We start from the raw sequence: 24,579 nt of genomic DNA on the forward strand, positions 1-24,579 counted from the left end.
CCTTCCCACACAGCCCGGCTATTCTCAACCGCTCAGCTCATTCCTCAGGGGTATGAGAGCCCGCCAATGTGAAATACCGTGATCTGGCTGGCAGGATTTGAACAGGCCACCCTCCCATCCACCAACCTTTCTAAAGTGTACAGAATCAGTGAACAGGTGGCAAAAGGAAGGAGTTGGCCACCTGCAATAGTGCTAAAGACATCGTTGCCTCATTACACAGCTGAAGAAACCACCGTGAAACAGAGATCTGAGCAGGTCAGAGTCAACTATTTAAATAGTTGTTTATTTCTGGATCTTTCCTAATAGGTTTTATTGGATTTGCTGGTTTTGTAACTGGATTTGTAATGGCTTTTAGTCAAACACAATAAATGATTCATTGAAAAAGAACTATGGAACCAACCCTAACCCCTCTTACTAGGTGGAACCCCTGTTGAGTTCAGTCGGACTTGCTTCTGAAGAAACATAGCTGAAATTGTGCTGTAAGTTATTCTAGTTTACCTCTCTATCCCTACTCAAAGCCAGTTTGAATTTTAAAATGTATTGCACTGCTTCCAGAAGACACAGATGTCCAGACTTTAACAGGCCTCTAGGCAGACAGAGCTCTACACCTGAAGGGCAGCCACCACAAAAAACCCCTCATTGTGCCCAGACCTGTTTTGGAGCGCAGGTGATGTATCTGAACTCAAAGGGGAATGCTTCTTAAAGGCCACGGTGGAGCATTAGGCTGAAGATATGGCACAAACTGTTTATTATTATTTATGCCATTGTGGATAGCCACTGGCTCCTTGAACTGAGCTTGCCAAATAACAAGCTGACGGAGCAGACACTGGATCCCTAACAGCAGCCTCTTTCTGATTTTAGAATAATAAGAACAATTATAATTTATTATTTATACCCTGCCCATCTGGCTGGGTTTTCCCAACCACTCTGGGCTGCTCCCAACAGAATATTGAAAACACGATAAAACATCAAACATTAAAAACTTCCCTAAACAGGGCTGCCTTCAGATGTCTTCTAAAAGTCAGCTGGTTGTTTATTTCCTTGACATCTGATGGGAGAGCATTCCAGAGGGCGGGCGCCACCACCGAGGAGGCCTTCTGCCTGGTTCCTTGTAGCTTCACTTCTCGCAGTGAGGGAACCATCAGAAGGCCCTCAGAGATGGACCTCAAAGTCCAGGGTGGATGAGGGGAGTGGAGACGCTCTTTCGGGTATAATAATAATAATAGAAGTAATAATAATAATAATTATAATAATTTTTAATTTATACCCCGCCCTCCCCAGCCAAGGCTGGGCTCAAGGCGGCTAACAAGCAATAATAAAAACAAGTTGAATGAATACAACTTAAAAACAAGATTAAAATACAACATTAAAATATTGAAACATAAAAATATTAAAATGTAGCCTCATTGCAGGAGGAGAAAGGAAAAGAGAAAAGAAAGAGGGGGAGAGAATCAAATTGGCTCCAAGCCAAAGGCCAGGCGGAACCACTCTGTCTTACAGGCCCTGCGGAAAGAAATCAGATCCTGCATGGCCCTGGTCTCATGAGGCAGAGTGTTCCACCAGGCCGGAGCCAGAGTTGAAAAGGCCCTGGCTCTGGTTGAAGCTAATCTAACTTTCTTAGGGCCCAGGATCACTAGGGTGTTGCTATTTATGGACCTTGAGGCTCTCCATGGGGCATACCGGGAGAGGCGGTCCCGTAGGTACGAGGGTCCTAGGCCATGAAGGGCTTTAAAGGTCAAAAGCAGCACCTTATATCTGACCCTGTACTCCACCAGGAGCCAGTGCAGCTGGAAAAGCACTAGGTGAATATGCTCCCATGGCAGAGACCCCGTGAGGAGCCTTGCTGCAGCATTCTGGGCCAAACTTATTCAGGGACAGCCCTATTGAGGCCATGCTTTCCATGAAGTCCTGAGCAGTTCCTTGTAAGGTCGTGTTGGCATGGATGTTAAAATCCCCTAGGACAACCAAACTAGGTGTCTCCAGGAGAACATCCACCACGACCAAAAGCAGCTCAGGCAGGGAATCCTGGGTGCAGCGGGGAGGTTGGTACACCAAAAGGAATCCTGTACTGCCCCTATTGCCCAACTTCCAGAACATGCACTCAGAGAACTGGGTCTTCCCATTAGGACGCCTGGTGCAAGCTAATGGCTGCATCCCCCCTCCCCCCTGCATCCCCCCTCACCACCCACATGACCTGGGTTGCTGTGCATAAGAGAAACCTGGTGGACAAGCAGTAGCAAGAACAGGACCATACGCCTCGTCCAACCAAGTCTCTGTTACACATGCCAGGTCAAGTCCTCCATCCACGATCATGGATGGCAGTGGTCTTATGAATCATTGACCTAGTATTGCACAGTAGCACCTTACGGTTATGTGGGTCTCCCTTGTTGATTCCAGTATCCTTCCAGTCAAGACCAGAAACCAAGGCAGGGATAGTCTTCAAACAATGACTAAACCTGCCTCCATGGAAATGACATGGTCTGGTCTTAGCGTAACTCCTCCGCCTACCCGTGATCACTGAGATGGGATGTCCCCTGTGGAAACTGCCCAAGCCATTCTGTTGGCTGGGGCCCACTCCCAAGCAGCCCTGACCCTCTCCCCTTCAGAACAAAATGCAACTATACAATAAACCAGTAAGACCAGGGGTCAACAACACCATGGGTCACAAACAGCCCATAGGCGAGTCCCATGCACTGCGCTAAACCAGTGAGGTGAGGGGACTCAATTCTGTGGCACCGGAAATCATGTCTGCGTACACAAAGATGCTGGAAATCACGTGCGCGCGATCCGGCCCATGGAGGGATCTCTGCTGGAGTGAACCAGCCCAGGTGAGGTAAACCTTGCCGACCCGAGTAAGACAGTAGAAACTAATTTAAAAAAAAAACATTTATACTAAAATAAACTAATCCCCAGCCCCAACTAAACGTTTATCCCATCCCCAACAGAGTAAAAAAGCAACAACAAAACATTTAAAATGCCACAGATTAAAAACTATTTTAAAACATTTAAAAGCATTTTTGACATTTGCCCCAACCGGAGTTTGTTCCAGTGAGTCTGGACTCACAGCAGGGCAATGTCCCTCCGTCCTCCCAGGAGTCTCTTATGTTGAGCAGGGTGAGTCTGGTCCCTGTCCCGTAGGCCAGATGGAAAGGGCCTTGCAGGGAACAGGTCTTCCTTCCAACACTCATGGCAACAGCGATGTCCCAGTGGGCTGAAGCTCCGAAGTCTCCACACGCTCAGGAAAGGCACATTTTTAGTTAGGCTAGCCTTGAAGCTCTGAAGTCATGAATGACATTCAGTAGATCTGCACCTGTCAGACCAAGTCACAGCTTCAGCAAGAGGGCCTGGTGGAAAGCACCACCACAGATACCTGGATGGATCCATGATCACTCTGGGACAAAAAGTCTAAGAGACTAAAATGGGCCATATTCTATCGGAATTGGAGGTCAGGGCCCTTTCAAGTCACAACGCCTGCCAATATGATTACTTTAGTCTTGTCTGGATTTAGTTATGATTGGCCTGTCTTTCTCTAATCCCCAAAATAAAGTTAGGTAAGTTACAAGGTAGTACAGTATTCCTTTTGTGAAGACCAAGACACAATTGGATTCTTTTCAGGATTATCCTGTTGAACCTCTATGGAACAGGCTCTGTGACAAAGGAAAATGAGTACTAAGGACACTTCTATTACCTTTGTATTGTACATATTGAGGGAGAGAATCATTTTTTTAAAAAAATGTACAACCCTAGTTTGACTCAGCCATTTGAATTTTATATTCAAGGCAAATCAAGGATGCAAGCTTCTTAAAGCAGACACCAAGGTGTATTAAGAGAATTTCTAAGAGCAGGAGCATCTCCACACTGCAGGAAGTCAGCCATGCAGACAGAGATTACACAGTGGTTTGACTGCATGGACCGCCATAAACTGAAGTGCATCACACATCTGAGCTACCAAGATTAGAACTGCAGCCAACAATGTAAGGCTGTTGTCCCTCAAAATATTTTAAAAGAGCTACAGTCCACACAGCTCTCTGCACATAGGCCAGAACATTCGGCCCTCCAAATGTTGCTGAACTACAATTCCCAGCAGCCCTAGTAAGCATGGCCAATGGCCAGGGAAGATGGGAGTTGTAGTACAGCAACATCTGGAGAGCCAAAGGTTCCCCACACATTGCATAGGTCTACTGATATGGCCAACGGGGCATCTGAAAGTTTCTCAGACAATCTGAAGAAATGGGAGCAAGAAACTGAATTGCTCTTATCCAACGAAGCCATATAGATGTGTTACATGGAATACAAACTTTTTTTACTAAGTCTGCTGTCTGTCTGTGCTGTCAATACTGAGCCATAGGTTTCTTAGGTTTTTCTTGGGAGAAGAGCCATAGCTTCATTTCTAGGTTTGTGAAAAACACATGTTGGGGATCTACACTGCAGCTCAAGCTTGTCCAGTGCAGATTCACATGCTGGTAATGGTTTTATACCTGATCATCCATACAAAATTACTGCAACATTGTAAGTGAACTGAATGTTTGCATAGCAATCAGCAATCCCATGCAAAAAATACCATCCCTTGTTAGCTGTGATCTTCTCATTGACAATTTTTAAATAGAAATATAGACTCCTGAAATAATAGCCATGTAAAAGCTAATAAAATTAAAATCTCATAGAGAAGTGCCTATTATAACTCTATACACAACCAACTTAAACACAATCATATTTTTGTGCTTGGCAGAATAGACAAAGGCAGATGCAGGAAAATCAGAGTACATTAAGGAAAACCAGCTGAATGAACATGTGGCAGCTATATCTATGTTTTCAATGCTGAATTCTAACACTTTTTGTGATTTTCTTGTAAGTTTTTCACCTCACTTCAAAGCAATGCCAGTTGAAGTAAGCAAATATAATGTTTAGAGTTGCATCCACACAATTTCTCAAAAATTCTTTTGATAACAGGTGCTCCAAGTCAGCTGCAGTTCAGTACTAACCTGAGATAAACTCAGCATGGACAAGACTTGTAAACACTCCCTCACTTGATTGCCTGTGGCATCCAAGGATCTCTGCCAGGTGACCAGGCAGGAAAACTCTAGAAAAGCTGGTTCTTTTAGGCAACAAATCACTGAGTTATGTGCAGGCAGGCAAACTAGTAGAACAAAAAAAATGTTGCAACCCTTTTGGGACTTGCTTGAAGGGTTCCAATGAAGGCAATTAGTTCTGATTATGCATTGAAAAACACTTTGCATAGCTTAAACAGATTATCCTAAGTAGGCCAGCAGATTTTTAAAAAAACCCTTTTTAGTAAAAGCGCTTCTGCAAACTGCAGATACAGGGTTCTCCTCTGTGTGAGAGAAGGAGAACAGTACTTCTAAGTTTATGCCTAGTGAGACACATGTCTTTACAGAACTACTAGCTTCCTCAGATGCCAACTTATGCAGATTTAAATCAATGAATTAATTACAACAGCCCTGCTATTTGCAAGGCTGATGCAGAGAATCCCTGGAAACCAAAGAGTGCAATTGATCCTGACCAGCTAAAACAGAAGATATTTTGCTAAACATGGTGGCAGATGGAGAAAGAAACAGATATGCTAAGATGGCGTTGATTTTAAAATGACTTGTGTTTGTTTTTAATAAGATGCTTCCAGTTCTCAGTACAACAGTTCAGTCAGAAATATAAACCCTCATTGTCATTAAGCCACATTATGCATGGGATCACTGCTGTTCTTTTACCAGGGCAAGAAAACATGCTAGCCAAAAGCAAGCTGAGCAAGAAGCATAGCATGCACCAGGAGGAATCCAATCGCAACAGATACACCCTGCAAAATAGCATAGTTTCTCCAGTCAATGCAGTATTGGCAATGAGGGTAGAATCCAGTTCAGTGCTCAGCCTACATCAAAACTGGTCACAATCAGTACACTTAACAAAAGCACCCCAGGTTAAATTAAGACTTACTACTCCCCACCACATCATGAGAAATAACAGGGTGCCAAGATGGCCCACTGGAGAACAGATGCTCCCTCATATTGCCCTTTGGACAAAAATAATACTTTTTTTTAAGCAATCAGGAAGGACCAGGAAACAGAACAGACCCACTGGAGGAGTAGCAGATTCATACAGGGCACATATTTGCACAGCAGAACAGCACCTGCTCAGGAAGGGCAAAGATGCAACTGTTAATTGCAAGAAAATGAGATGTTCAGTGTCTCCTTCTGAGGAGTTGTCGCAACTGGTGGTACATCCAGACAAAATCTGGGAGTTGACAAGGATGTAAAAATAGCTATTTGTCAGTATCAAGCCTCAGAAGGCTGTTTAGACAGGTCCAATTGTTCTTTCCTATTGCCTTTTCTTAAAAAAAACCCACAGAAACAGATTTATTGGGGGAAGGGCTGGTGTTATCCCTGCACAAAAAGAGTAGTAGAACTCTTATAGGAGCAGCGTGTTATTCAGCTAAAAACAAAGATTCTCCATCTCTGAACTTTTGCCAGCTCCTGTTTCAATCTAAGATGGAGTTTAATTTTTTAAAAGAAGACGGGGCGGGGGGGGGGGGAGAATTATGGACAGTGAGACAATTTTTCAAAGCCACTTAGGTTCCAACATAATACATTAAAAAGAATGTCAATAATCCATCATAATTACACAGTACAAACTGAGTCATCATATAGACATCAATTAACGCACCAAGACTGTAAAATACCCTTCAACATAACTTTATCCTTTAGTGTCAGGCCAAAGGGCTGACTGAAGCTGCTTCCCTAATTCATTAGGCAATTATAGCCCAAAGAACAAGGATGACATTAGTCTAATAAAATATTTCAATTGTCCCAGGATAGAAGAATCTTTGGAACTGGGCCTCTTCACTTGCAGTCTCTCAAATCGGCATAAGCCTGATTCAAGTCAGCTACCTCTGCAGGGAGCATTCATCTCTCTAGGTTACGTGTTGTCTGAAAGTAATAGGCTCTTTATAAACCTCTAGCACCGACTAGATTAGATCCTGGACAGCTATTCTCAAAAGATAGCAACTATGGACAATCAAGTAGGTTATTGAAGGGCAAGTATTTTCAGAGATTACCAAGACCATATTTGTTGCAAATTTGAACCTACTCTTAGAGAAACAGAGAAGCCAGACTCCCTACCTCCTGACTTTTGTCCACAAGCATGGAAGTGGCCATCATGCCCTCTTAGGAGGAAAAGAAACAATGTGATAAGGAATGCAATCCCACCCCCACCCCCAGTGATAATATCCATGGTGTGAGCACCTACCCACTGATAATTCTAACCTGCTGGACTCCAGAATAGGCAGAAACTATATTTAAGCAGGATCAATATATGAAATACCCCATATTCCAATTATATGCCACTTTCCCAGAATACAAGAGCCACATTTCCTTAGTAATCTCCAGTCTACCAGACAGTCTGTGTCCGGGCTCAATCCCTTTCTGCAGGCATGGTGCCAAAGATCACAAGTAATATAAAACTTTTAAAAAGCAGGATAAAACTTTATGAATGAATCACCAAAGGGACAGCTTAGCCTGAAAATTGCAATGTTTTTCATACCCACACAGACCCTGATCACCTTGTGAAGAACAAAACCACCCAGAGAAGTTGCTTGTCTGTAAGGAGGTGCACACAGGGTACAGTTCAGTATTAAAGTCCTAGGCTTTAGAGACCTCCAAAGAAGCCATTCTCAGCACCATCAGTCCGGGACCCCTTGCTTCCTTTACTAGGATTGGGTGTGGTGGAATATTTGGGTGGGTAACGAATGAAGAGCCGGTCTTCTTCCTTCTTTATCCAGCGCAGCAGCTTAGTCAGGACATTGATGGCACCAGCTTTGGTCACCAAAGGACTGAAGCAGGTATACAGTTCAAACTTACTTGTGACCTAGAGAAGAGAGGATGGGAGAAAAAAACATTCAGCCCCATTCAGTAGCGAGGCTGGGAACTCTCTGCAGGTGACATTAGACAACAGATACAACCAAGCTGTAGAATGGCTAGGAAACCAAAGCCTGCAGCTATGTGCAAGAGAGGAACTTACTATTCTGTAGCAGCGCCTTATAGGTAGCAAGTTCCCTAAACTACCAGATTTCACCAACCTTTGAGAACCTATAAAAGTTCCCAGCCACCTCACTCAAGAGCTGGACTCTTAATCCACTGAACAACAGAAAGCATGTCTGTGATCCTTAAAACTTTGTGATGTTTGGTGCCATCTCCAACACAGATTATCAACAGCTCAAAAAGCCAGTCACAAGTTTTCTGTGACTCACCTAAGCTGTTTACCCCAGCTACTCTAATTTATAGGACACTGATAAGAAAAAGTAAATTATTTGTGAGTACCTAAGGTAGGGGTAAGGAATCTCTGCCTTCCCATCATTCCTGATCATTGACCATGAGGGGTGTCAGGAGTTGAATCCAACAATATCTGGGGGGCATCAGGAAGAAAGGATTAAAATAAGGGTTTCTTTATTTTAAATCCATGAGGGGTTGGATTTACAGGGGTGAATCAATCGTGAAGAGAAATGTTGAGCACTCCTTTCCTTCCTCCCTCCTGCCTGCCAAGTGTTGACATGAGGAAAGCATGGACTTGGGAGTCCTGTATTATCCTCATAACGGGTAACTGCACTCTTAGCTAGCGATCACAAAGTCTCTTAGTTGAAGAAGCAGCCGCAGTGTCATTCCTCACCCAAGCCAAGAGGGTTTCCTTTTCAGCTACATGGTAGATGAGACGCAGAGGGCGTGAGGTACTGTGGATACGACTGTGAAGGTAGTGATAGAGGTCAAAGAGTCGGTGCCGTTCATTCTCACTGCAGTAAGGCCCCTCCAGTTCTGGGCTGTAATTGGTTAAAAAAAAACATATCAGGAAATCAAAGAACTTTGAGACCCTCTATACCACTCTTCACTATGGGTCAGGCTACTGAACTCAGGCGTAGTGAAGAATGGGAGGGATCTGTTCACCTCAACCACTGAGCAAATTCTTCAGAGATGGGAAAGGACAAAAATATAATCCCAGAAAAAGCCTCTAAGAAATGTCTGACAATCAGAAAACGTTTAGGCTCCAATATGTTTTCCAGGCTCCAGACAAGTGTCAGAACACCAGCATGTTTTCAGCTTCCAATGTATGGCTGCTCAGTCATTGTGTTGTCTGCACCTGATGCCATACACAGGAGTTAACTTTAGGCACTGCATAGCAAGATGTCACTTTTTAATCAATTCCATGTCTTTCTGAATTGGATCCTGTGCATAGCAGCACCCGAGATACGCATATGGACAAGCATACACCCTAGCAATCTGTCAGCCTACAATGTACTAAAGTGGTCAGTGGAATACGCCCCTCATATCTTAGCACGTCTTTAGGGGAAGGAAGCTGCAAAATGGGCACATGTCTAAACAAGTTACAGTGGTGCCTCGGGCTATGAACTTAATTCGTTCCGAAGGTCCGTTCTTAACCCAAAACCATTCTTAATCTGAGGCGCACTTTTGCTAATGGGGCCTCCTGCTGCTGCCGCACGATTTCCCAGAACTGGACACAGTACTCCAGGTGAGGTCTGACCAGAGCAGAATACAGTGGCACTATTACTTCCCTTGATCTAGATGCTATACTCCTATTGATGCAGCCCAGAATTGCATTGGCTTTTTTAGCTGCCGCGTCACACTGTTGGCTCATGTCAAGGAAATGTGGGTGCTTCTGACCAATCAAGTATTCCTTTGGCACTCCAGATGCATTAGCATTGAATCAGTAGCACCTCTTGTCAAAATGGCTTCACCTGGAGTACTGTGTCCAGTTCTGGGCACCACAGTTCAAGAAGGACACTGACAAACTGGAACGTGTCCAGAGGAGGGCAACCAAAATGGTCAAAGGCCTGGAAACAATGCCCTATGAGGAACGGCTAAGGGAGTTGGGCATGTTTAGCCTGGAGAAGAGGAGGTTAAGGGGTATATAAAAGGGGTATGTAAAATATATAAAAGGATGTCACATAGAGGAGGGAGAAAGGTTGTTTTCTGCTGCTCCAGAGAAGCGGACACGGAGCAATGGATCCAAACTACAAGAAAGAAGATTCCACCTAAACATTAGGAAGAACTTCCTGACAGTAAGAGCTGTTCGACAGTGGAATTTGCTGCCAAGGAGTGTGGTGGAGTCTCCTTCTTTGGTGGTCTTTAAGCAGAGTCTTGACAACCATATGTCAGGAGTGCTCTGGTGGTGTTTCCTGCTTGGCAGGGGGTTGGACTTGATGGCCCTTGTGGTCTCTTCCAACTCTATAATTATATGATTCTATGATTTCTGTGTACCACTTACAAGACTTTGTCAGCTAGCAAGAATCTCCTGATGCCCACCCTCAGGTTCTCCCTTGCGGCCCAGTAGTTTCTACACAAGGATTCTTTTTGATGCGGGGGATAAACCTCATGACTTGCTCTATTTAAAGCTGTAATTCAATAAGGCCATCTTAGCCCTTCCCACAACCGCTGGCTGGGAGTCTTGGGCAGGGGGGAGGAAGACGAGGCAGGAGCTGTACCATCTCTCTAGGTTTGCCTGCCCCCAAAGCTAAGTCTAGATGCATCAACATAGCAAATTTAACACACGCACAAATCAGTTCTGGGATGGAGCTTCTTCTGGGAATAGGATTGTGCAGCAAGTTAACACTTGCAAGGAGGAGAGAGGGAGAGAGAGAGAGAGAGAGAGAGAGAGAAAGAGAAACTGCACTGTTCTGCTTTATCACCCAAGTATTGTTGCATTACAGCAGGCTTCCTCAAACTTGACCCTCCAGCTGTTTTTGGCCTACCATGATCCCTAGCTAGCAGGAACAGTGGTCAGGGATGATGGGAAATGTAGTCCCAAAACATCTGGAGGGCTGAGTTTGAGGAAGCCTGCAGTACAGGATCATACTACCCATTATACAACAGCAAATCCACCACGAAAGCTCACTCAAAACATTAAGTGTTTACAAACACATTTGTATTCAGATTTATGAATGTCTGAATGAGACATTAAGGGGCACACCTAAAACCATTACATGTGTGAAGTCACACAGACACCGGTGGGATTTTTTTTGTGAGCGGAAGAAGAGATGGCTGGGAGATCACCTGCTCTTGATGGGGTTACACTTCCTCTGAAGGAGCAGGTATGTAGCTTGGGGTACTCCTGGATCCTCTGCTGTCACTTGAGGCTCAGGTGGCCTCGGTGGCCCAGAGTGCCTTCAGCTCATGGTCCAGCTCTGGACAGGGATAGCCTAACTTCTACTGTCTATGCTCTGGTAACCTCTAGGTTGGATCACTGCAATGTATTTGACATAGGGCTGCCTCTGAAGACAGTCAAGAAGCTTCTGCTGGTGCAGAATTTAGCGGCCAGGTTGCTCACTGGGACAAGATGGTTTGAGAGTATTACACCAATCCTGGTCTGACTGCACTGGCTGCTAATTAGTTTCCAGGCCCAATTCGAAGTTCTGGTTTTGACCTATAAAGCCTTAAGTGGCTCAGGACCGCAATACCTCAAGGATCACCTTTTCCCATATAAAACATCCCTGACTCTGCAATCATCATCTAAGGCCTTTCTCTATGTGCCTCTTCCACGAGACATCCGGAGGCTGTAGTGGCTCATTTGTGGAATGCTCTCCCCAGGGAGGTTCACCTGGTGCCTTCATTGTATATTTTTAGGTGAAAACATTTCTCTTCAACCAGGCCTGGCTCATGAATATTCCACAGCCTTTTAAATGTGTCTTTGGGAAGGGGGGGGGTATTGTTTTGCTGTTTTGTTTTAATTGTTTACTTGTTTTTATCCTGTATTTTATTCTGCGAACCGCCCTGAGATCTTATGATGAAGGTTGGTATATAGATCTAATAAATAATAAAATAAGAAGAAGATGAAATGTGCTACTACATTCACATGAAGTGTCAGATTGGATCATTCCCCAAACAAATAATATTGCAATAAGCAAAATCATTCACTTTCTTTAATGGTCTACAGCCAATGAATTTCAAGCCCTACACATTTGCTTCATTTGCAAATGTATTGGTTTTGTTTTGTTTTTATTATGTATTTTGCGTTTTTATATGTTTCTTTTATGTTGTGAATTGCCCTGAGATCTACAGATGAAAGGTGATATTCAAATTTAATAAATAAAATAAATAAAAATAAATCTGGCAGGAAAAGAGATAGGCAAGCAATTAGCATTACAGGACACAATAGCTTTGTCCCTTAACAAGAGGACACTCCCCCTGTTTAAAAAAAAACAACCCCCAAAAATTTGGGTTCCAAAACCAAGAGCTTTTGTCTGTCTACCCAAATTAAATCTTGAGATTTTCAGTACTCTTTTCCAGGACAGATATCATGCAACACTGCACTGAAGCAAAACTGTAGAGCATAAAAATAAGCCAAATCATATTTTCCAGAAACATGTCAATGACGGTCAAAACATTAAGAGGCAAAATGCTTCACTAACACCCCCACCACCATGAGAAACGTTGAGAATTCAGAGGGGCCAGTATCAAGTCACAAACAAATTAAGCCATCCCCTACTGCACTTCCATCTCACTGGCCTCTTCAAAGAGCTCTCATAGGGTCGAGAGCATATCTCAGACCACACATGCCTCTAATTACCTGGTGAACTGAGGAAGCTGCCGGTAGTTATCAGGTATATCCAGAGGCTTGTACATAAAGTGCCGGAGGTCTGGCACACCCACCAGCCCCACACTATAGGAAGGGCTTCTCAGGCCGCTTGAGAGTGCCTGCAGGTAGTTCTGAGTCCTCATGCCCTCCTCAATGCGTTTCTTGCAGTCCGAGACAGAATAGAAAGACTCCTTGTCCGTGGAGAGAAGAATGAGGCAGACGGTACATTCTGCATCCAAGTAGGAAATATAAGCGTAAAAGTAACAATCCGGGTTGAAGCGTGGCAAGCAAATAGGTGTCCAAATCTCCCCTGTTTGGAATGCAGAGGTTGCCCCAATGAGGTTGAGCAATAGATGCAAGTCAGTGGGTTCTAAACGGCAGTCTTCAATCACTGTTTTCTCCTGCACTGTGGTGACCAGCTGACTGCGGGCCACCAGAATGGAGAAGACCAGATTGGGCGTGATGGCCTTCTGGAGCAAAGTGCCCAGGGAATCCCGCAGGGAGGCTTGGAGGGGCAGGCAGCGCACAGCACCAAGCAGGAAGCAAGGGTCCGACTCCACCAGGTTCAGCAGGCGGTTGAGGATCTTCTCTGAGCCGGTCAGCAGGCGCCGGAGGTCATAGTTCTTTTTCCGCTCAAAGATGCGGGTGATGCTGGCCTCTGTGAGCATGCTGATAATCTGATAGTAGACATACAAAAGCTCCTGCCGCAACTGCTGCTCTGACTGTAAGGTGCGCGACACGGACACCAGCACCAGCGGGCCCTGCTGCACAAACACCAGTTTGTGATCATCTGTGGTGGAAAGGAGAGAGCTAGTCAGAAGGTGCAGCAGACTGAGCTCTGCACAAATAGGACAGAACCAGATGTCAATCAACCCTAGGGGGAAAGCAAGACTGAGTAAAGTGTGCAATTCCATGGAAATGCAAAAAGCCCATATAATGCAGTATTGGGTATAAAATTAGCATCCCTAGAGCATACCTTTTTCAGATACACATTTCTTGCCCTTATGGTTGCAAAGATATACTTGAAAGCGTTCTAGACAACATCAGCTGAATCTCAGCAGTGTGGCTGAACAAGATCCCCAGCGGCCAGAGGCAGGATTTTAATGCCTTGTGTAGCTCCTTGTCTGTCTCCCAACCCCATGATAAGCAGAAGGAAAACACATGCAAATAGTCAAAGGGGTAGAATCCACTATGCCAAACAAGAAATAACTGTATTTGGGTAATTTACATAATTTATACAGGTTGAGGAATTAAGTTTTTCCTGACAACAGAACTGAAGTAGATCTATTTAAGTCCAGGATACACAGTGTTCTGACTAATTAGAACCTTATTTTTATATTGCTTTATTTTTTAAAAAATCAACTTTATATAGTCACTATTTTTTTTATCCCCCATCATATTTAACTGAATGAGATTTCTTCCCCTAAGGGATCACAGAGTGAGTTTGTTGGGCAGGATAGGCTACTAAATCTAAACATGCATATGCCATATATTATGATGGAGCACAAAAGACAGGGGTACACCATCTCCCTCCCCACTCCTCCAGCTGATGATCACTCCAAACAACTCTTTTAAAAAGGCAGCCAGGCACATAAACAGGCCCTTTCAAGTTTTTTTTAATTATTATTAAAGATTTTCTTGTTTTACAGAAGTATGTGTAATGTCTCTCGTATTTTTTCCATGTAGCATTTTTACAAATCCGTTTCATTTGTTGAGACATTAGGAGGAGGGGGGGAAAGGGGTGGGGGGGGAAGATGGGTGGGGGGTGGGGTTGGGTGGCGATGTTTCTATTATGCTTAATGTATGTAGGGTTCGGTGTCAGCGTTGCTTGTGCTGTTCACTTGTGTTCCTTTGGTGGTGAGAGGTTGGGGTTGGCCTAGGGTGTGGTTGTTTGTTTGTGATTGGCTATGGTGATCTTTGGTTTTGTGTGTGAGTGGGGTGTGTGTGTGTTTTGGATCAGGTTAGCCATATTGATTTGTATGCTGTTGGTGAATTATTGTCATTGTCTTGTTGGGCTGTGTATGTGATAAAGGGGAGCCATACCGGGGTAAAGGCATCTTCTTCTGTTTGTCCCCGTGTCAGTTGCAGTTTATTGGTTAATTTTTCTAGTAGGGCAGGCCCTTTCAAGTTGTAGCCCTAGATGTTCCACTAGGTCCTATGTTATAGTGCAAAGCTATACATGCCTTCTACTCATAAGGAAGCCCCACTGAGGGCTTACTTCAGTGCTGAGTGAGCTTACGGTAGCAACCTTTGATGCAAATACATGAAACGTTGCATGCCAGAGCAGGACACATTCTGCACTTAAAAAAAAGGAGTATTACTACTACTGATCATAATAAAAATATGCACTAAGAAGAGATAAATTCAGCTGCCTGGACTAGCTATGCATATTAAGTACCTTTGGATTGTTTCCCCTATTTTGCAGAATTCATTCTGCAATTTTTACTATTTTGCTTCTGCTAGGCATGAAGAACAGCATGGAGCAAAACAGAGAAGCAAGCTCCAGTCTCTGACCCCTGGGCTCCCCAGACATCATCAGACACTGCCTACATGTTTCCAAGCATCTCTACAACCACAAAGGTGAGAAAAAGAATGAAAGGAAATTCTTAGGAAGCTGGATTTTGAAGCCAGAACATTTGTGCTTCTCTGTGCTTGCATGAAATCACAACTACATAGCTATGCAGTCCACATGACAGCTTTCTTCATATAAAAGAAAATTACCATGATAAAAACCCCAACTCCCTCTATTGCCCAGTAACTGAAATTCTTTTACACAGCCTTTACTGTTAACTATCAGTGGAAACAAGAGACTCCAAGATCGTTAGGCATCAGTCATGGTTCTGAGAGCCAGTCCAGTTTGAAAGAAACCAATAATTTTAAGCTGTAATTTTAAACTGTAGTTATAGGGATATGGCTTAAATCTGGCTACAACCATGCCCAATAACTCCTATTCCAGAGCTTGAATTATGGGGGTAAAAGTAGAGGATCCTTAACAAAATCTACAAGCCCCAACTTCCAATCATGAGTGAGTCCCAAAGCCTCATAAAAACAAGTTGTTAATTGTAATTAAAACAATGCCCCACTGCCAATCTTTTGCCATACCAGAATAAATGGAACGGATGGAATTTTCCCCACTCTGGATGAATGATACAAGTGCCATCATAACACCCATGGTGGAGCTGAGGGCTTCTTCGTTGCCATAGCGCGAGTAAATGGGTTTGCCAGCTTCACTTAAAACAAAGACATGTTTCCTGTGTGCCCGCCAACTGTCAGCTGTCACATCCTCATCCCGGTGTGTAGCCGGGCACAGCTGTGCCACTTCCTCCTCCTCAGGTGGCCCATCGCCCATCACGATAGGTCGGTTAAACTCGCTGGAGTCCTCCAAAGTGTTATCAGTTGAGGCTGAGTCAGACAGGTCCTTTTCACTTGATTCCTCCTGCATATCCGCTTTGGCATCTGCCTCAATTATGGGTCCATTGACTGGGACATCAAGTAGCTCCCCTTGCTCATCCAATGCAGAATAGGGCTCATCCTCACCTGGAAAAAGTCACAGCACAAGTAAAGGATTTCAGGAGTCCTAGCTTATCCTCACCTCCCTACTTGCACCAGCCTTTACCCTACTGAAAAGGCAGCTCAACTACTAAAAGTTGCAACACTTCATGACCAACTTTGCAGCAAGCTTCAGCATGTCTTTCAGCCACCCCCAAATCCCTTACTTTCCTCGGTCAGATGATGAAGTCTCCCTCATCTCCCTTTATGCCCATCATTGGTTCCTAGCAGGGCTTCTTTTCAGCTGGAGCTCGCTGGAACTCTGTTCTGGCACCTCTCAGGTGGGTGCCATTAGAAAAATAGTACTGGTTCCTAGAAGAGGAACCTAGCACTTCAATGCTTTTTCTCCCCAACCAAACTTCACCACCACTTTAGCTGAGAGGTTATTGGTTCCCACACATATCTTGCTATCTGTAATCTCAGCAAAGAAAAGGGAGAGGCCTATGGTAAGCTCCTCTCTTTTTCTGTTTATGTCATGATATAAAACACTACAGGCTTTGCCAGCTTGATCTGGTTAGCAGCCACATCATCTAAAAGGTCCACTGTTAATGAACAGGTAGAATAACTGAACCACAATGGCAGAGACTTAAACCACTCACCTGTCTCTGCAGAGCTGAGCCCAGCCTTATGCTCAGGGAGATCCATCCCACCCTTAGAAGGCAAGCCAGGGTCTTCCCTCTACATCTCAAACAGCTCCTGAGAAGTCAAGAGGCAAATGTGAGAAGAGTTCCCCAGTGTTACAAAAACTAAAAAAACAAACAAACCAGGATGCAGGTGCTCTGTCGCTTACTCACCAGGCCCAACCCCATTCTCAAATTAGGGACAGAACTTAGAACACTGCCTTCACAGTTCCATTCACACCCTAACTCCATCCTCCACCTCCTAAAAGAAGCAGCAAAAAGAACCTCAACCTTCAGTTTAGAAAGTATGAATGAATGCACATCGGAGAAAAGGGCTTTCCAAGGGAAACAAGAAGAAGATTTTATTAGATTTTATTTCCCGCTTTATCACTACCCTAAGGAGTCTCAAAGCAGCTAACATTCTCCTTTCCCTTCCTCCCCCACAACAAAGGTGAGTGGTGTGTGAGGTGTGTGGGGCTGAGAGACTTCAGAGAAGTGTGACTAGCCCAAGGTCACCCAGCATCTGCATGTAGAGGAACGGAGACGCGAACCTGGTTCACCAGATTACGGGACTACCGCTCTTAACCACTACACCACACTGGCTCTCAAAATGCAAAAGTCAAGATGCAAAAGTCAATCTGTCAGTCTTGCCTGCCCTCCGTGCTCTAATCTCAGTCACATGCCTGGGCAGGGATGCCTCAGAGGAGACAGCAGGAAATGCCCTGGTTACTAATCACCACACACACAGAGAGAGAAACAGAATTACTACGGCTTAACTCCTGGATGGGATTTTAAGCAACTCCCATCAGCCCCAGCCAGCACAGCCAATGGTCAGGGATGATGGGAATTGTAGTATAACAATGTCTGCGGAGCCAGGTTGGGAAAGGCTGACTTCGATCACTGGTCTTCAACTGTTGGAGCAGGATCCAAAGTGACACTAGTAATACCACCCTACTTCAAAATAAAACAAGAGAAAGAGAAACAGGCAGTGGACTGAGTAGGTAAAGGTAACCGTGACCGTTAGTCCAGTCGCGGACGACTCTGGGGTTGCGGTGCTCATCTCGCTTTACTGGCCGAGGAAGCCGGCGTACAGCTTCCGGGTCATGTGGCCAGCATGACTAAGCCGCTTCTGGCGAAACCAGAGCAGCACATGGAAACGCAGTTTACCGTCCCTACTTGCACTTCACAGCTGGCCTAGATGTTTCACAGCTGGCTGCATTCCACAACTGCAATAATAATCTCTGAGGGATTAAACTCTATGCAGTGATTCTGAACTTCCTCAGCCCTGAAGAAATGCCTTGTTTAGTTGGGGCTACCAACTATATTCATGATCCATTTCCCTCCTGTATTGGAATTCTTGCATAGATGTTCTTCCAGCCTTTAAGCCTTTATGTCCAGAAGAACTGAGCATCTGCCCAGAATGGTGCTACCATGATGTTCCCAGCAGCTTCTTATTCTTGGCAGCTCCAAGACTACTGGAAACCGCCTAGATACAGAAACAGCACTGCCACCATTGTCATATATAGGTTCATCCTCACTCTCAAAGAATGGGCATGGCAAGTTTTAAAAAGTTATTTGCAAAACTACACATTCACCATAAGATTAATGTGAATATACTACTGTACCACTAGTACTGTCAATCCTATAAGGAACAAACAAATGAACAGGCACCAAATCATGATCAGTGATTGTTAAAAGTATTGCAGTAGATTTCCACAGCCCTAACTGGTAAGAAAAGAGTGTGGTTAATTGTGTTAGGTCATCCTTGGCACCAGTTCCTGCAATGGTAGGCTCAGAACAATAAACACTTTCCAAAAAAGTAATTACTTCTACAGCCAAGAAGAACCAGGTTCTGCCATTTCAGCAACCTAGTTCAAAATTAAGTGTCAAAAGCAGCATCCCCTTTACAGAACCTGGCGCCACATCAGATTGTTCAAGTGCCCAAGCAACTCAAACTGAGCAAACAGCCTCTTGCTGCTTTATGGCCCAGTCAGAGATGCCTCTGAAGGCCAGTTCACAGTGTAGGGGGAAAACGTGTCTTTTTTTGGGGGGGGGGATAGGTCTATCAAGACATATGGGACCACACACATATCTATAAGAGGAATAGCTAAACCAAGTTAGTTTTCAGTAACATGTCAAAAGCAAACCCTTACATCACCTTCCTAAAAGTCATAGCAGGACTCCAAAAACAAAAATCTGTTCCAGCCATTACTAGTCATAAAACCTCTTTATCTTTCTAGAGAGCTACATGTATGCACATCAGCCCTGAACATTAGTCAACCAGCAAACCATTCCAGAAAGTTCACAAAGAGGGGGCAATGACAATAAAGATATTATTATTATTATTATTATTATTATTATTATTATTATTAAGATCCATGCAACCCAGCCCCAAAACAACACAGCAACTCACTCAGTTGCAGTCTCAGAAAGCTGTGCAGCACACTAAGTACATATTGGAGAAAGTGGAGGCTGGAGAGTGGAGACAATTCAACTCTGCCTTCTCAATACAATAATAGATCCCCACCTCTGCTGAGAATTTCCCTCTTAAGTCATAGTAATTTAAATAAGCCAATTGGCAGAAAGTTTTGGGGCTACCAAAATGAAGTGTTTCTTCACACACTGCATAATTCCATAACTGTTGTCATCCCTGAAATATCTTTAACTGACAGTTGCCAAATCCAGCCCTCCATATTTCCATCAAGAATCATCTCCCATAGGATGACAGTTATTTTAATATTATTTTGTGCTGAACTGTTGCAATTCTCTTATGCAAGGGTGGGTTTTGTCAGACACGTCCTTGAGCACATCAGTGGAAACCCAACAGACATGGCAACAACCTTAGGTAACTCTTTTAGATAAACTCCTATTGGCTAGATCTAAAAATGTGACGGTGGGGGGGACCCTAGAAATGGCCCTTTTTCCCATCACACCCCACCAAGCCTTTTGGGGTTTTTTTTGCAAAAGAAAAAACATTTGGAGGGGGGAATGCATTACGAAATTTTATTCTTAGTATGATGAGCAAAATGCTTAAGGAAATCTCAGCCACTAGGCATGAAAACTAAATGGAGCCTCCAGGTGCCACGACAGTCTACCGCTGAACAGCAGGTGCTGCGAGGGAGGCGTGGGAAGGCACCGCTCCTGGGCTGGGGATAAAGATTGCAGCACCGGACGGGCTTCTGGCCCGGTCCTGCGGGGAAGGCTTCTCTGCTGCTGCTGCGGCAGCTGCCTGCCCCGAGGGGCTTCCAGTCCATCCCGAGGGAAGCGCCGGAGACCCCCTCGCCCGAGAAGGCCCCGCGGCCGCCCCGCCCCTCCGGAGCCCCGCTCCCGCCCGCCCCTCACCGTCCGCGCGAGGGCTCCGCGTCGCCCCATTGCCGCGCAGCCCCTGCGCCGCTCCGTCGGCCGCTCTTCCGGACCCGAAGGGGCAGAGGGCGGGCGGGGAAGGGGAACGGACAAGCACCTCGACGAATCCCAGGACGAGCAGCGGGAAGGCGGGGCCTCGGGGCGCGAATCCCGGCCCGCGCATGCAGCTGCTTCGGAGTGTCAGCGAGGAAAAGGGGCGGGCAGAGGCCGCGGGAAGCGACAGAGGGAGGCGAAGGGGCGGGGCCATTACACCCGGCTGAAGCAACCGCAGGCGCCGAAGGCCCGAGGAAAGGGCGGGGCTAGTCAGGAACGTCCACCAATCCCAAATGGGCTTTGCCTGGAGGGAGGAGCCTGGAGCGGCGGGGCGGAGGCGGCTCTTCCAGATATGCGCAGAACCAGGAAGTGGGACGGGAGGGGTCGTTCTGGAGGCGGCGGCTTCCTGAGGGTGGCGCGCAAGAAGAGCAGTAGTTCATCATTACACTGGTACCTCTGGTTACGTACTTAATTTGTTCCGGAGGTCCATTCTTAACCTGAAACTGTTTTTAACCTGAAGCACCACTTTAGCTAATGGGGCTCCTGCTGCCAGAGCCCGATTTCTGTTCTCATCCTGAAGCAAAGTTCTTAACCTGAAGCACTATTTCAGGGTTAGCGGAGTCTGTAACCTGAAGCGTATGTAACCCGAGGTACCACTGTATTATTTTACTTAAGAGACAAACAGTAAAGTCACCAAAATAATAAAATGACAATGACAAGCAATTAGCTAAAAGCAATTAACTAAAAAGGGACGCGTGTGGCGCTGTGGATAAAAGCCTCAGCGCCTAGGGCTTGCCGATCGAAAGCTCGGCGGTTCGAATCCCCGCGGCGGGGTGCGCTCCCGTCGTTCGGTCCCAGCGCTTGCCAACCTAGCAGTTCGAAAGCACCTCCGGGTGCAAGTAGATAAATAGGGACCGCTTACTGGCGGGAAGGTAAACGGCGTTCCGTGTGCTGCGCTGGCTCACCAGATGCAGCTTGTCACGCTGGCCCCGTGACCCGGAAGTGTCTCCGGACAGCGCTGGCCCCTGGCCTCTTGAGTGAGATGGGCGCACAACCCCAGAGTCTGTCAAGACTGGCCCGTACGGGCAGGGGTACCTTGACCTTTACCTTTACTTAACTAAAAAACAACAAAAAACCGAGCAAGAGTTCAAAGCAACACGACCTCCCAGTCGCCCAACACCCGGAGCCCGCGCGAGCTCTGCCGCGCAAAGCAGCAGAAGATGAGGCTTCCGCGAGAAGGCGGCGCGGGGAGCGGGCGGGCGGGCAGGGGCGGCCCTGGCCGGGAGGAGCCCGAGCTCTGCAGGCGGCTGGGGGCAAAACAGAAGCGCAGCAGCAGCAAAGACCCCCATTCCCCCCCCGCTTCCTTTTGGCTGTGATTAAAAATAGGTTGGGAGCGAAAGCTGCGAAGACGCCGCGCAGGCCTTTTTCTCCGCAGCTGAGACGCGAGAAGGGCCCGAGTTCCGCGCGAGAGAGGGAGGCTTCGGCCGAAGCAGCCCCGCGCAGGGGCCTTTCTATTGGGCAGCGCCGCACCTGCCGCCCGCTGAGCAGAAAGCTCTCTGGGCGGCCGAGAGTCAGTCCGCGAAAGCCGCGCCTGACTTCGGGCGGGGAGGTCGGCCGTCAGAAGCGCGCCAGGCCGGGCGGAGGGCGCCCCGGGCTCCAAGGTGAGGCAGGCGCCTCGGGCGGCCCATCTGCCCGCTGCCGCCTCCACCGCGGCCTCCTGCGCTTAGGCCAAGGCTGACCTCCCCCGGCCCTTCCCTGCTTCGCGTTGCCCCTTCCTTCGTTCGCCCCTTTCCTCCGAGCCATTTTGTGCTTCGCCTCAGGGGCCCAGACATCTTCGCCCAACCCATCTGTGGGGATTCTCGGTGCCTTGGAGTCGGTCCGCTTCTCCGAAGAACAAGCCGTGTGGCCGGAGTCGCCCTGGCCGCGATCCCAGCTTTGCTCCCGGAGGGGACATGGCGCCCGGGGGCTCCAGGGCCAGGCGGCCGGCACCGCCTTCGGAACTTGGGCTTCCCTCTCATGTCTTTGGGGATTGTGAGCGCGAGGGCAGAAGCACCTTAGAACTGATTTTAGTAAGCTGCTCCGGAAGCCTTTTGGCATTTATATAAATGCTATAAGTAAATAAATACATAAATACCAAGGTACCCAATCTTTGCAGTCTCAAAATGAAAGAAAGAAAGAAAGAAAGAAAGAAAGAAAGAAAGAAAGAAAGAAAGAAAGAAAGAGAGAACAGCAGAGTTCTCCTGGTCATTGATGATCTTATGCCATGGTGGGACTTTGTCAACCTAACCAGAATGCTAATCAAGTCCTTGCACTTTATAATCAGTGGCCTTAAAATGTGTCTGTGCTGCTGAACCTTGCCATTTCTGCTGTTTCAGTTTCATTAACTTACCAATGGCTTTAAAAGGGAATTGGATAAATTCACGGAGGAGAGGCTGTCCATGGCTATTCATCCTGAGGGCTAGATGCCGCCTTCCAGGTAAGAGGCAGCAAATGCCTTGGAAGAACAGGTAACAAGAGGAGCTGGAGAGCTCGGTGGCTTTTGTGCCTTCCTTGTGGGTTTCCTAGGCATCTGGTGGGCCTCGGGGGGAATCGAGACACTGGGTGAGATGGGACTTTGGTCTGATCCAGCAGGTCTCTTCTTACCACCTTAAAGATAAAGGTACCCTTGACCATTAGGTCTCGTGGACGACTCTGGGGTTGCGGTGCTCAGCTCGCTTTATTGGCCCAGGGAGCCAGCGTACAGCTTCCGGGTCATGTGGCCAGCATGACTAAACCGCTTCTGGCAAACCAGAGCAGCGCACAGAAACGCCATTTACCTTCCCGCCGGAGCAGTACCTATTTATCTACTTGCACTTGGACGTGCTTTTGAACTGCTAGGTTGTCAGGAGCAGGGACTGAGCAACGGGAGCTCACCCTGTCGTGGGGATTCAAACTGCCGACCTTCTGATTGGCAAGCCCTAGGCTCTGTGGTTTAACCCACAGCACCACCCGTGTCCCTCTTACGACCTTATTAGCGCTTAATTAGCCACTTTCCATAATCTCTGGGGAGGGGATTTCCATAATCTCTGGGGAGATTTCTTCCCATTCTATGGAATGCAATAGCATTATTTCTCTCTCTATAAATTAAAGGGGGAAAGTATGCTAGAAACTGCATGTGCACAAACTGGAGTCTGGTCTGGCACGGTTCTCCAGTATGGTCTTCTATTTTTATGATTGTCAGAAAATGGTGAAGGGTTGCGGTCTGTATGCACTAATACCGTAGAGCTATTCTAGTACCTAAGTTGAAACCCACTGAGGTAAAGGATGCCCCCCCCCTTATATAATCTCAAGGTCCAGTCATTTCCTCTGAACTACTAGTGACAATTATAACTAAAGACACAATGTGCAGTTGTATATGTGGCTTTGCTACCTTGCTTCTGTCATCTAAAGACATAGCTCTTTAGCGGCACCTTCCTGCTATATGACCCAGTGAGCAAAAAGTAGCACACACGCAATATAGATACAAGGTATATGTTTGTGTGTGTGCCACCAACTTCTTTGGATCAGGGAAATGGAATAACACAACATTACACAGCTTTTCCTTATACTTCCAATTTACAAAAAACTTAACCTACTGAATTTCTGCTCACTATACTCTTAAGGATTCAGGAACCCATTTCCCCCACACTATGCAACAGCTTTCTGTACTCAGAAATCACAGCATTGCTGGTGCCACAGATGTTTGGGCAGCAAGTGTGCATTTCACCATATATTACCGAATTTTTTGAGATCCCCATGATGGTCCATACACTCCCAGCAGGACAAGCACAAAGGAAAACTATAACTTTATTTAATATTTAACAGTTTTGTGCAGGTAATGTAATGTGGGGAAAGGTGTACATGCTTTTACCTTATATTTTAAAAGGAAGGTGAAAAGGCCTAGCTCTATGCACAAATGGCCCTCCAAGTGCACGTGTATGTCCTTGAGGTGGTTGTTTTTTAAGTGACCTTTCAAACACCATCTGCTTCCTGCACTATTACAGTTAAGAGCAGGGCTGTGTGGTAAAGAGAAGACACAGTATGGATTACTCAAGAACTTAGCACTTTTCTTTTGCATTTCCCGTAACGCACAGTGATGTGCATAGCACAGAAAGGTGTTACAAACGGGAGATACAGCCTTGTATCTTGTTTAATTGATTTTATCTGTAAGCTTCCTTGAGTCCCATCAGCAAGATGAATCAAGGGGAGCGTGAGCGGTGCAGTTGCACCAGTCACAGAGTTTCTGGGGCGCCACAACTATGACATCCAGCAGAAGGCGAGAGGGCGCCAAATGGCAGCATCACACAAATTGCAGTGCCACTGAAATTTGAGATGCCAAGGCCTGCCACTGGCATCAGGGAAAAAGGTGGAATATAAATAAATATATGATGATGATAATGATGATAAT

The 24,579-nt window shown here is 46.1% G+C and overlaps 2 protein-coding genes across 5 annotated transcripts in view; one reads left to right on the forward strand and one right to left on the reverse strand.

The window, feature by feature from the left end:
• Positions 1 to 115: 115 nt before the first annotated feature.
• PTPN18 (protein tyrosine phosphatase non-receptor type 18) overlaps positions 116 to 24,579 on the forward strand; it is a 75,519-nt gene continuing 51,055 nt past the window's right edge. The window contains exons 1-3 of one of the 4 annotated variants that reach the window (XM_081895236.1): positions 121 to 255; positions 419 to 479; positions 15,052 to 15,168. In XM_081895236.1, the coding sequence (XP_081751362.1) occupies positions 15,139 to 15,168 (30 nt within the window). In that variant the 5' untranslated portion in view covers positions 121 to 255; positions 419 to 479; positions 15,052 to 15,138. Of the gene's footprint in view, positions 256 to 418; positions 480 to 15,051; positions 15,169 to 22,528; positions 22,630 to 24,579 lie in introns of those variants that run through there. The other 3 variants (XM_081895235.1, XM_081895234.1, XM_081895233.1) reach the window with 3 other exon arrangements.
• LOC309360604 (vacuolar fusion protein MON1 homolog B-like) lies at positions 5,593 to 20,201 on the reverse strand. Its single transcript, XM_081895253.1, has 6 exons — positions 20,100 to 20,201; positions 16,737 to 16,833; positions 15,691 to 16,125; positions 12,580 to 13,378; positions 8,671 to 8,818; positions 5,593 to 7,872 (listed from the first exon to the last, which is right to left on the reverse strand). Exons 2-6 carry the CDS (start codon positions 16,780 to 16,782, stop codon positions 7,654 to 7,656), a joined length of 1,647 nt encoding a protein of 548 aa, XP_081751379.1. The 5' UTR covers positions 16,783 to 16,833; positions 20,100 to 20,201; the 3' UTR covers positions 5,593 to 7,653.

This window comes from Podarcis melisellensis (genome assembly GCF_964234715.1).
Source record: "Podarcis melisellensis genome assembly, chromosome: 17".
Lineage (NCBI taxonomy): Eukaryota > Metazoa > Chordata > Lepidosauria > Squamata > Lacertidae > Podarcis > Podarcis melisellensis.